General features: G+C 53.1%; 1 protein-coding gene across 1 annotated transcript; it reads left to right on the plus strand.

The window, feature by feature from the left end:
* The first annotated feature begins 2877 nt into the window (after positions 1–2877).
* LOC132085997 (olfactory receptor 14I1-like) lies at positions 2878–3810 on the plus strand. Its single transcript, XM_059491458.1, has one exon. The coding sequence runs from the start codon at positions 2878–2880 to the stop codon at positions 3808–3810; it is 933 nt and encodes a 310-aa protein (XP_059347441.1).
* The last annotated feature ends 9414 nt before the right edge of the window (positions 3811–13224 follow it).

Genomic DNA, 13224 nt, shown 5'->3' on the forward strand with positions numbered 1-13224 from the left:
CGGGCACAGCACAGGGGCACAGAGGGGTTAAACTCAGCCTGGGCTGGGAGCACAGAGCAGAGCTCACTCAGGGCTCACTAGAGCAGAAATCAGCCCAGCTTTGAAGCAGTCATTCCCTGGCTGTGGGAAGAGAAGCTGCCGTTCCTGCAGGGATCTCCTGGAGCTGGCACATCCCACAGCTTTGAGGACCTTTCAGGAGGACTCTCAGAGCTGCTCCAGGGCAGGGCTCTGGCCCCAGGGCCGGGCTGGCTTTCCCTGCTGCCCCAGCCCAGGCACAGCCCAAGGCAGCTCCTGTTGCCAGGCTCTGCTGCAGGGCTGAGCAGCCGGGGCTGCAGCCAGGGATGCCCAGGGCTGTCCTGCAGAGCAGGGTCCTGCAGCCCAGGGCGCTGTGCTGGGGCAGGGACTCTGCTGCCTGCCAGGGACAGCTCTCAGCCGGCCCAGGGAGCTGCTCCCAGTGCTGGGGAGAAGCTGTGGGGGGAAGGAGCCACCCTGAGCTGGGCAGGGGCTGCTGCTGAGAGGGGCTGGGTGGGGCAGGGCTGCTTCCAGCTCCAGACCAGCCTGGGCACAGCTCTGGAGGACACTTCCCAAAGAAGGTAAGCCAGGGATTGCTGTAAAGGTCAGGAGCTTTCTTGAGAGTGTTTTCAATTTCCTACTTGGAGAAAGATGGGAACGTTGGGGTGGTGACAAAAAGATTTTTGTATTTTATACACTTTTCTATATTCATAGCTCTCTAAATTACTAATTTATAGTTATAATACTCTAATCCTTACTTAACTCTATTAAACTCTTAACTGTATTAAACTACTATTATATACTTATATAACCATAATCCTTAATTAACTCTAGTGTGTTTCCTTATTTTCTCTTAAAACCCTGACTGTGTAAATATATTCCTAAAATTCTATATAGTCTTATTCTTTTATATAGTCCTGAAGTACTATATAGTCTTCTAGGAACTGGACATACAGGAGCATTTTGTGTTTTGAGAATGAGCAGAATATGAGCAGTCATTATAAAAAGTGAAGGCAAAGAAGCCTTTGCACCTACTCCAATGGGTTGACCCAGGGGTGTGTAACCAGGGAAACTGAATCTCCTTTTGGATGTTCCAGTTAAATATCCTAATTAATCAACCTTAATAAATCATTGAAATCAGGAGCTGGGTGTACCACATCCTGACTGGGACACCTGGAAGCTTCCAATAAATGTCTCGTTTTTACTTTACTGTTCTAACACTGCTGCAAGGGTTTTTTCTTTTTTTCTCTTTGGATTACAGACAACAGGGGGATGAGAGAAGCAGAACAGGAATTGTAATCCCAGAATCACAGAACATTCTGAGTTGAAAGGGACACACAGGATCATCAAAGTAATGTTTGAACATTTACAGGGACTGCAGAACTGTAACTTTGAGTGGTCAGTCTCTTTGCTGGGAGCCTCCCAAAGGGCCCTCAGCCACTCCTCAGCCCTGGACAGCAGCAGCATCACCTCTGCAGGGCCCAACAGGGCTCTCCTGAGCTGCCCTTGCCCAGCTGCACACAGAGCCTGCCCCAGCCAGGGCCCTGCACACAGGCAGGTTTCTGTAGGGCCCCGGCCAGGGCACACAGGAGGGAATGTGCAGGCCCAGGGAGATGCTCAGGGAATGAGAGGGGGCTGAAGAGAGCAGTGCTGGGGGCAGGAGGGCACTGTTGGTGTGTGGGAGGTGCCGGGCATGCCGGGCACAGCTGGGCATGGGAACACTGTCCTGAGTGCTCGGCTGTCTCTGCCCTGCCCTCTCAGGCACAGCACCACAACATCTTCTCTTGGTTCTGCCCTGCCCTGATATTGACCCTGTTACCTGCTGCTCCCAGGGAGGCTCTGGCATTTGCAGCAGCTGAGTCAGGCACTGCCCTTGGCATTCCTGCCAGGCAGGGCTGTCCATGGGAATGGGGTGTCCAAGTTTCCCTGGCACCTGTGGGGCTGTGGGCAAAGCAGTCCATGGGAAAGGGAAATGAGCTGAGCCCCCTCCCTGAGATCCCATCATGGGCACAGCCAGGGATCTCCTTGCTGTGCCCTTCCAAGCTCTGAGCTGCCCTTCTGGGTGCAAATCTGTGCCAGAGCCTCTGGAATTTCCCTGAATGTCCCACGGGGAAGGGCAGAGCTGCCAGAGCTGAGGAAATACTGCTGGGTTTGTCCAGGGAGCCGTGAGTGTCCTTGGCACAAGGGGGTGCTGAGACCTTGCCCAGAGACCTTGAGAGAGGGTGAGACATTCAGGGATCCTCTGATCTGGGCAGGTCTGGTTTATCCCAGGGTGACCCAGGAGTGTGATTGTGCTCTGATTGCAGCTTAAGGTGCAAAGCCAGGGCAGCTGGGAACAAGCCCATCCAGCCCCTCACCCACAGCCACAGGGAATCCTTTGCCTCTCTCATCTCGCAGTGGCAAACTCAGAGTGCAGCAGAAATGCTGGGGATTTCTGACTCAGAGAGCCAGGAAAGATGTGTGGGTAGGAAAATAATTCCTAAAACCAGCTCCTGCCATCTATGTCCTATAGAAGTAGGAGTGCAGATGCTACCAAGCCTGTCAATATTAGGAGTGATTCCCCTAACTAATCCTGAATATCCAGCCTTATCCCTCTGCCACATGGCCACAAACCCAGGGCAGCAGGGCAGAGATGGCTCCTCAAGAGCCCCCATGCACACGCCTGGCTGCTCCTGGCACACTCAGCCAGCACAACTGGAGCCCAGGAAGGGACCTGGGTGAACGATTTCCCAGAGCAGGAACAGGGGTGGGTGAGTCCGAGTGGGACAGTCTGCAGGAAATGGCCCAGCTTTGGCTCAAAGCAGCCTCTCCTGACTTATCCCTGTCCTTTCTCCATGAACAGGTCCCAAAGTGCAGCCCCAGCAAATGTCCAACAGCAGCTCCATCAGGCACTTCCTCCTGCTGGCATTGGCAGACACACGGCAGCTGCAGCTCCTGCACTTCTGCCTCTTGCTGGGCATCTCCCTGGCTGCCCTCCTGGCCAACGGCCTCATCATCAGCGCCATAGCCTGCGGCCACCACCTGCACACGCCCATGTTCTTCTTCCTGCTCAACCTGGCCCTCAGCGACCTGGGCTCCATCTGCACCACTGTCCCCAAAGCCATGCACAATTCCCTCTGGGACACCAGGGACATCTCATACTCAGGATGTGCTGCACAGCTCTTTTTCTTTATGTTCTTCATTGGAGCAGAATATTTCCTCCTGACCATCATGTGCTACGACCGCTACGTGTCCATCTGCAAACCCCTGCACTACGGGACCCTCCTGGGCAGCAGAGCTTGTGCCCACATGGCAGCAGCTGCCTGGGCCAGTGCCTTTCTCAATGCTCTGCTGCACACAGCCAATACATTTTCCCTGCCCCTGTGCCATGGAAATGTCCTGGGCCAGTTCTTCTGTGAAATCCCACACATCCTCAAGCTCTCCTGCTCACAATCCTGCCTCAGGGAACTTGGTCTTCTTGCTGTTACTGTCTTTTTGGTATTTGGCTGTTTTGTGTTCATTGTTTTCTCCTATGTGCAGATCTTCAGGGCTGTGCTGAGGATCCCCTCTGAGCAGGGACGGCACAAAGCCTTTTCCACCTGCCTCCCTCACCTGGCTGTGGTCTCCCTCTTTGTCAGCACTGGCATTTTTGCCTCCCTGAAGCCCCCCTCCATGTCCTCCCCATCCCTAGATGTGGCAGTGACACTTCTGTACTCGGTGGTGCCTCCAGCCCTGAACCCTCTCATCTACAGCCTGAGGAACCAGGAGCTCAAGGCTGCAGTGTGGAGACTGATGACTAGACAATGTAAGAAACATTAAACTGCTGGACAGTTTCTAAAAATAATTTGTAATAAAAGTTGTCTTTGATACTTCTTGTTGGTTTCATTTCGGACCTTTTTTTTGGTTGTTTACCTTTTTTAATGTTGTTCCTAAATGAAAGCAATCAATTTTGCCATATCTCATTTTGTTTCTCCACATGTCCACTGTGACCTGTAGACCTGTCCTCCTCCTGTCAGCGAGGAGCTGTGCTCTTGATACCTTTAAATGAAAAAAAGGATTTCTTTCATATGAAGCTGTCAAGAACATAGCTCCTCACTGCCACAGTCCAGCAAAGTTTTCCCTGGAGATCCCCCTTTTGTTGCCTTCTCTGCACAGTGCAGCAATGTCTGTGTGCAGAGCTGGGGGCAGATCAGGGCTGGCCCAGCAGCTGTGCCCAGCAGCAGCAGCACTTGGTGTTGCCAGTGCTGCTGCCCTGGCCCTGCCCCGCTGCCCTGGTGGCCCTGGTGTTGCTGCAGGGCCTGAGTGCTCTCAGGGCCAGGCACAGCCCTGGGGGTGGCAGTGCCGGGGCTGCAGCAGGGACAGGCCATGGGCACTGCTGGGGCAGCGCTGACGCCTCAGCCCAGGGCCTGGGGGCTCCAGGCTCCTTGCCCAGGCTCTCTCAAGAACACACCCAGGCCAATGCTCAGCACAGAAAAGCCCCGTGAGCAGCCCCAGGCTGGCCTTGGGCAGGCTGGGGGCAAAGAGCATGGCTGGGGCTCTGCAAGGGCCCTGGGGGAGACAGGAAGGAGCAGCAGAGCAGGGGCTGATCCATCCCCAGTGTGCTGCACAGCCCAGGACAGCGTCCCAGAGCGTCCTCATGGAGCTGCCAACAACATTCCCCCTCTGCAGCCCTGGCCTCTCCCCCAGCTCACACAGGTGCCCCATCCTTGCAGGCACACACACGGCAGCACTGGCTCAGCAGCCCCTGTTTGCATTGCACAGAGCAGGGGAAGAACCCCCATGCTTTTGCTGTGGAACATGAACCTGAGGGAGCACAAATGCCATCAGCCCCTGGGGCCAGCAAGGGCTGGGGGACACCAGGGAAACCACTCAGCTTTGTCCTGGCCTCTGCAGTCAGCCAGAAAGTTTGTTCCTATCAGCTGGGAGTTTCCTGTGACACTGCAGACGCTGTTGCTCAGAGCCAGGGCTGCCTGGCAGCCACCTCCAAACTGCCCTCAGCATTTCATTGCCTTCACCTTTGCTTTCTTTACTCTTCCTACTACAAATCTCTTCCTATAACACAGCCTTGTTCCCTGCCCTGCAAACAGCCAATCCCTGTTTGCCCTTTCCTCTCTGGCCCCACTCCCCATTGCAGTTCCTGACTTGGCACCATGGGAACATCCCTTGGGCAGCAGGATCATCCTACAAGTGCTGCAGGAATTGTCTGCAGGCTCCTGCAGTGCCTGGTGCTGCTCCCTTGCCAGCGGCACTCCAGGCCAGGGGGGCACATCCGGGCTGCTGTGTCTGGCTCTGGGGCTCCCTGTTCTGGGCAGTGAGGAGGAGCTGCAGAGGCTCTGCAGGACTGACAGGATGGGCTTTGGGGCTGGCAGGAGAAGCTGAGGGACCTGGGCTGCTGGAGCTTCTGAAGAGGAGGCCCAGGACTCATCCTGCAACTGCTGCAAGGGTGGTTCCAGAGAATCCCAGAATCAGCAAGGTTGGATAAGACCTTGGAGATCCTCAAGTCCACGCTGTGCCCTGACACTGCCTTGTGTCCTCTGATCCTCCTCTTCTTCAGGATAAACAACCACAGCTCCATCAGCTACTCCTCACAGGAGTTGTGTTCCAGACCCCTCCCCAGCCTTGTTGTCCTTCTCTGGACACGCTCCAGCCCCTCCATGTCCTTCCTAAATTGGTGGGCACAGAACTGCTCACAGCACTCGATGTGCTGCCCAAGCAGTGCTGAGTGCAGGGGAAGAATCCCTGCCCTGCTCCTGCTGGCCACACCATTCCTGATCCAAACCAGGAGCCATTGGCCTTCTTGGCCACCTGGGCACTCTGCTGCCTCATGTCCAGCCTGCTGTCCATCAGTCCCTGCAGGTCCCTTTCTGCCTGGCTGCTGTCCAGCTATTCTGTCCCCAGCCTGTAGTGCTGCAGGGGTTGTTGTGGCCAAAGTGCAGGACCTGGCACTTGGACTTGTTAAACCTCACCTTGTTGGGTTTGGCCCCTGCATCTATCCTGTCCAGGAGCCCTGCTCCCAGCATGAGCCCAGTTGCTGCCCCTGTGTCCTTCCAGTTTCCTTGTCACTCCCAGGATGATCCTGGTCACTTCCCCTCACTCCTGGCAGGATCCCTCCTCTTCCCAGTATGAGCCCAGGCACTCACAGTCATTCCCCGTTTTGCAATTTGTCCCCAACATTGTCCCAGTTGCTCCCAGTTGCTCCCCCTTTCATCCAGTCTGTTCCCAGTTTAACCAGTTGCCCATAGTATAGTACCAGTACCTCCCAGTATGATGACAGTCTCTCCCAGCAGGACCCCAGTTACTCACACTTGCCCCCAGTTGCCCCCAGCATGGTCCCAGTTCCCCCAGCACATTCCCAGTGGCTCCCGGTGTGGTTCCAGTCACCACCTGCATGGTCTCAGGCACTCCCAGCATATCCCTGTTGCCCTGAACATACTCGTACTCATTGCCAGGCACTCCCAGTTACCTCAGTGTGGTTCAGCTGCCCCCAGTTTTATCCCAGTCACTGCCAGGACATCCCAGTTGTCACCAGCATGCATCCTGTCATTCCCAGTTGTTCCCAGTTCCTCCCAGTGTGTGCGCAGTCAGCTCCCAACATGGGCCTGGTAGGTACCAGTAACCCCAGTCAGGGTCTATTGACACCCACTATAGTCCCAGTAGGATCCCAGTCACTCCCAGTATGATGCCAGTGGCCCCCAGTGGGATCCCAGTTGCTCCCTCTCAATGCCAGCAGGACCCCAGTAGTGTCCAGTATGATCCTCATGACTCCCAATCTCTCCCAGTATACCCCAGTTGCCCCCAGCATGCTCCCAGTCACTGCCACTTCCTCCCAGTTGCCTTCAGCCTGATTCCAGTTGCCCACAGCCCCTCCCAGTCAATCCCAGTATGATTCCAGTCACCCACAGTGTGATCCCAGTCTCAGCCAGCATGGACCCAGCCGCTCCCACTGTGATCCCAGTATGACCCCAGCTGCTGCCAGAATAGTTCCAGTTGTTCCCAGTTCCTGCCAGTATGATCCCAGTTGTCCCTTGAATAGTCCCAGTCCCTCTCAGCATGGTCCCACTCACTTCCAGTTGGCCCCAGCATGGTCCCAGCTGTTTGCAGTGTGGTTCCAGTGCCCCCAGTATGGTCACAGACACTCCCAGCACATCCCAATTGCCCCAGTGAGGTTCTGGTTTCCCGAAAATGATCCCAGTCTTTCCCACTTACTCCCACTTGCCTCTAGCATGATCCCAGTTTCTGGCACTTGGCCAAAGTGTGGTCCCAGTTACCCCAGCTGTGTCCTTAGTCCCCTTAGCATGGTTGCAGTATCCTCCAGTTGATCCCAGTTGCTCCCAATGTGTCCACATTTTCCTGCCAGCATGGGCCCAGTAGCTCCCAGTAATCCCCAGTCAGGATCCATTCTCATCTGCTGTAATCCCAGTGGCTCCCAGGATGATCCCAGTTGCACCCAGTCACTCCCAGTATGGTTACAACCACCCCCGGTATGATCCCAGTCACTCCCAGATCCTCCCAGTATGATTCCAGTCATGCTCAGAGTGACTCCCTGTCACTCCCTGTGTGGACCCAGTTCTCCCAGTCACCTCCAGCATAGTTCCAGTCAGAGCCAGCACGTTTCCAGTAACTCCCAGTCTGGTTCCAGTAGGATCCCAGTCACTCTCAGATACTCCCAGTACTATTCCTGTCAATCCCAGTATGATGCCAACCAGTTCCAGTATGACCCCAGCATGGGCACAGCTGCTCCCACTTTCATCCAGAGGGGTTCCAGTTGCTCCCATTTACCCCCACTGTGGTTTCAATCGCTCCCAGCATATTCCAATTACTCCCAGGAGGTTCCCAGTTAGTCCCAGTTGTCCTCAGTTGCTTCCAGCCTGATCCCAGTTGCACACAGCCACTCCCAGTCACCCTCAGTGCAGTCCCAGTTGCTCCAAGTATGACCCAGTATGATCCCAGTTGCCCCCAGCATGGTTCCAGTTGCTCCCTGTTCCTCCCAGTGTGATCCCAGCTGAAGCCTGTTGTCCCTTCTATAGTCCCAGTCACTCCCCATGTGATCCCAGTCCCTGCCAGCATGATCCCAGTCATGCCCAGTTGCCCCCAGTGTAGACCCAGTCACTCCCACTCACTCCCAGTTGCCCCTACCATGGTCCCAGTTCTCCCTAGCATGGTCCCTCTTGTTCCCAGTCATTCCCAGTATGATTACAAACACTCCTAGTACATCCCAGTTTCCCTCACCATGTCCATGGTTCTTCCCAGACACTCACAGTGATCCCAGGAATGTGCTTGTTATCCCAGTATGTTCTCAGTCATGCCCAGCATATCCCAGTTGCCTCCATCATGCATCCAGTAATTCCCAGTTCCTCCAGTTTGCTTGCAGCATGATCCCAGTTTCTCTCAGTTGCTCCCAGTAGCCCAAAGTGTGATCCCAGTTGCTCCCTTTCAATACCAATAGGAGCCTAGGAAGGTCCAGTTTGATCCTTGTCACATGCCAGCACTCCCAGTATGCTCCCAGTATAATCCCAGTAACTTCCAGTCACTCCCAGTATGGTCCCAGTTGCCTCCAGCTAGATCAACCCAGTCAGTCCCAGTATGATGCCATTTGCTCCCAGTTGCTCCCAGTTGCTCCCAGTATGGGGGATGATGTGCATGGTGTGTTCCCAGTCGCTCTCAGACACTCCCAGTATTAGTCCAGTCCCTCCCAGTATGACCCAAAGATGAGCCCAGTGTGCTCCCAGTCCCTGCCAGTATGAACCAGTTGTGCTCCACATGGTTCCAGTTGCTGTCTTTCACCCTCACTTTTGTTCCAGTCTCTCCCAGTGTACCCCAGTGTACCCCAGTTCCTTCCAGCACATTCCCAGTCACTCCCAGTTCCTTCCAGCATGATCCCATTTGCTCTCAACCACTCCCAGTCAGCCTCAGTGTAGTGGCACTCACTGCCAGTATGATCCCAGTCACCTCCAGCATGACCCCAGTTCATCCCAGTATAAACCCAGTGGCTTCCAATCACCCCAGCACGCACCCAGTCACTCCCAGTTCCTCCCAGTTGCTCCTTGCATGATCCCAGTTGCTCGGAGCTGCTCCTGGTCACCCTCAGAATGATCCCAGTCACTCCCAGTATATCCCATCTGTCCCCAATATGGTCTCAATTGCCCCCTGCAGGCTCCTACGCCATCCCAGTGTGATCCCAGTATGATACCAGTCTCCCTCCGTGTGATCGCAGTCTACACCAGCATGGGCTCAGCTGCTCCCAGTATGATCCCCATAGTATCCCAGTACAATCCCAGTCATTGGAGATGTTGATCTTTGACATCCTTGAAGGTCCCTTTTGGTCCTGAAACAGACTTGCAGAATCCTGAAACAAAGAACTGCTAAAGAAAAATCACTAATAACTATTTTTAAAAATGCATTGATAATTATCAAACCATATTGAGAAAATTTCTGGAATGCTCTGGCCACTGTCCTTAATTGAATCACTTGGGCTGAGTCTGACTTGTGGCTTTCCAGTACTTTGAGCTGGTAGCTCTGGCCACCATTTTTTTTTTTTTTTTACCTGCACCACTGGGTGGGACAGGGTCCCTGGCCCCAGTCCGAGTGGGCGGACCAAGGACCCCAGACCTGGCCCACAGAACAGAGCCCAAGGCCTGAGTAGGGGGATCAAAGCCCCCAAACCTGGTGGTGGGCAGGCCAAACAGCCCAGACCTGGCCTGCAGGGCGGGGTCTTTGTTCTCACAGCCCACCCTCACCGTGCTGCCAGTGCCTCGGCAGCAGGAGTGACCGAACGCTTTTTCCCTCTCCCCCTAGAACCACCAGTGCACACTGGCAGCTGGGAAGGAGAAGCTTTCCCTGGAATCTCCATCCCGGATCTGCAGGTCTTCTTTCCCCAGAAAAAGTGAGCGATGCTCGCTGTCCACACCCCACCGAACCCCACGATTCAAATTCCAATGTTCCTGTTTTCTGCTCCTCAACATCACCCCCATTCCCTCCAGGCTTGTGGCCAGAGGCAGCACCTCTGGGAGCCAAATCCTCCATGCCGCTGGCACACGTGAGGGGAGTCAGGCACCCCAAATCCCAGCAAGAAGCCCCTGACCAAACGTGGATCAGCCTGTGAAAAATGTTGTGTCCCAGAAAAACACTGAGTTTGAAAGTTTTCAGCTGGGAGGCACGGGCAGTTAGCAAATGAGCCACGCCTCCCCTGAGGGACAGGCCAGCGTCCCGTTCTTCTCTCCCAGCTTCCACCACAGGGGTGTTATGAGAAGCTTGACTAGGCCAATATTCAAGCAGCAATTAATTAATTAATTAATAATTAATTAATTAATATGGTAAAGTACGAGCAATACAGTGCTGGGTACAGTGGGGGAATTTTTCCCTCCAACTGCACACTGATAGTTGAGGCAAACAGGTATTTATAGGGATACTCAGCTTTCTCAGCAGTTTCTATTCCCAATTTTTATGTCACAATTCTATACCTATTGTGATTTAGTTTTTCTCAGGATGTATCCCAGAAAGGAGTATCCCCAGATGGTGGTGGTTCAATTTCCGAAAGAAGGAACAAATCTCCCAGATGGTGAGGTCCAGCTCTCCAGATGTGGGCCCACCTTTTAATTGCAGAGACTATAAATCTCATAACAGTGATGTCCAGCTTCCCTTGGTCGAAACTATTAATCCTTGAGTTGATGTTCATCTTCCTTTCTCAAGCTGCTTTTCACTGTTTTGTTAAGATGTGAAATAAGCATGTTTCCTTTCATATATTCTAAAGCTATAGTTTCAAAGAGCCATACTAAAAGCAATATTCTAAAATTATACTTCAAAAGGTTATTATTGCAAAACTCTTTAAGGCTTAGCTACAAGCAGAAAGTTCCTGTCAAAAAGCAACATCCTTAAGGTTTTAATTCAAATGCTCCTAAATCAACTTAAGACTTATAAACGTTAGTTGCGAACAAAAGATAGGCTCATAGGCCTTCTTCCATGCTTTACTTTCCTCAGTAATTATTAGAATTTGTCTTTATAACTGTCCCATGGTCGGTTTCCACACATATTGCAATCACAAATACCATGTTACCTGTATGTACCTGACACGAAACACAGCTTTGTATTTCACAGGGGGGCACAGGAATGGCTCCTGTGAGAAGCTGCTGGAAGCTTCCACCGTGTCTGGCACAGCCAATTCCTGGTGGCTTCAAAGATGGACCTGCTGCTGGCAAAGGCTGGGCCAGTTACAAATGGTGACAATGCCTCTGTGATAACAGATTTAAAAAGAAATCAAAATAGAGATTGTGGTGCAGTTTTAACTCCAGTCAGAGGAGAGCAGAGGGAGAACATGTGAGAAGAACAACTCTGCAGACATCAAGGTCGGTGCAGAAGGAGGGGCAGGAGGTGCTCCAGGCCCTGGAGACCCAGGCACCCTGCAGGAGAGCCATGGAGAGAGGGGCCCTGCTCCCAAGCTGGAGCAGCCTGTCCCTGGAGGAATGCACCCCCTGGAAGAGTGACCCATGCTGCAGCAGTTTGGGAAGGACTGTTGTCCCTGGCATGGACTCACACTGCAGCAGTTTGCAGAGGGCTGCTGCCCCTGAAATGGACTCACATGGGAGAAGCTCCTGCAGAACTGTCTCCCTTGGGAGGGACCCACGGCGCAGCAGGGGAACCACTCCTCTCCCTGAGCAGGGGCAGAAGCCATGGCTGATGAACTGACCATAAACCCCATTCCCTGTCTCCCTGCACTGCTGGGGTGGGAGGCAGAGCTGGAGAGAGGTGAGGGGCATATTTTATTTCCCCTTTTCCTGCACTGACTTTGTTAGTAATAAAAGAATTTCACATCTCTAAGCTAAGCCTGTTTTTCCCAGGACAGTATTTGATGAGTGATCTCGCCCAGTCCTTATCTCAACCCATGAACCCTTTATTAAATTTTCTTTGTCCAGCTGCAGAGGGGAGTGAGTGAGCAGCCCACATGGATGCCTGGCATTTGGCCTGGGTCAACCCACGACACCTTGGTACCACAGGGTCACACTGGACCCTTGGTTCTATGGGGTCTCATTGGTTCCATCAGGCCCTGCAGGGCCACTTCATTCAACAAGGCCCCAAAGTTTCACAGTGGTCTCCAGGATTCCATGGGGCCCTGCAATGTCAAAATGGACCTTTATATCCACGGGGGCCCACAGTGTCACAATGGGCTCTTTTGGTTCTACAGCTTCACACTGGCCCCTTGGTTCCATGTGTCCTGCACTGTTCCATAAATCCTTAAGTCCATGGGGTCCTGTAGGGTCACAATGGTCTCCTTGGTTTTGTGGTGCCACAGCTGCCATAATTTCCATGGTATCATCTGCCCTTGGATCCCAAAAGGCCCCAGAGTGTGACAATGGCCCCTTGCTTCCATGTCGCCCTGTAGTGTCACAATGGTGCCCATGATTCCATCAGGCCCTGCAGTGTCACCATGGGCAGTTGGTTCAGTGACACTCCACAATGTCACCACGGCCCCATGGTTCCACAGAGCCCCACTGTATCACTGTGGTCCCCTTGGTTCCAAGGCTCAGAAGTGCCAGAAGGACCCTTTGGTTCCATCAGGCCTTGAAGTTTCAAAATGGTCTCCATGGTTTCATGAGTACCCCCTGTGTCACAAGAGACTCTTGGTTCCCTGAAGTTCCTCAGTGTCACAATGGGCCCTTGGTTCCATGAGGTTTGGTAGAATCCCAATTGACTCCCTGGTTCCATGAATCCCTGCTGTGTCACAATGCCCATGGTTCCATGAGTGTCCATGGTGTCACCACGGTCTCCTTGGATCCCCAGTATCACCATGGTCTCCTTGGCACCATTCAGGCTTTGTAACAAGAGACAGTGAGCCATTTTTTTCCTTAGATGAAAGGCTGCAGAACTCATGGTGGTGAGGCTGTGTCACTGATAAGAAACAAAAACCACCTGAATCTGAACGCCAAATATCATCTCAAATACCTTCAATCCCAGCCTCGACAGAGGTAGAAAAGACAAACAGAGATTCCCCAGTAAATCAAAAACAGGGACCTTATTTGGAATGCAGGCAAAATGCATTCAAGTGCATTCGAATGCACTCGCTATGATGGGGAGGTGATGATCCCCTATTCCAAGAGTGAACTTAAGAAGGACTAACTATTGAAGGAACTGCAGACAATCACAATATAACAAAAGCAGGTGGCACAGGCAATTCTGGGATAGGGACACCAGAAAGCAAGAGCAGATGAACCAGCGCAGTCGCCACCAAGAAGATGACAT

Source organism: Ammospiza nelsoni, chromosome 34, assembly GCF_027579445.1.
Source record: "Ammospiza nelsoni isolate bAmmNel1 chromosome 34, bAmmNel1.pri, whole genome shotgun sequence".
In the NCBI taxonomy this organism is placed as follows: Eukaryota; Metazoa; Chordata; class Aves; order Passeriformes; family Passerellidae; genus Ammospiza; species Ammospiza nelsoni.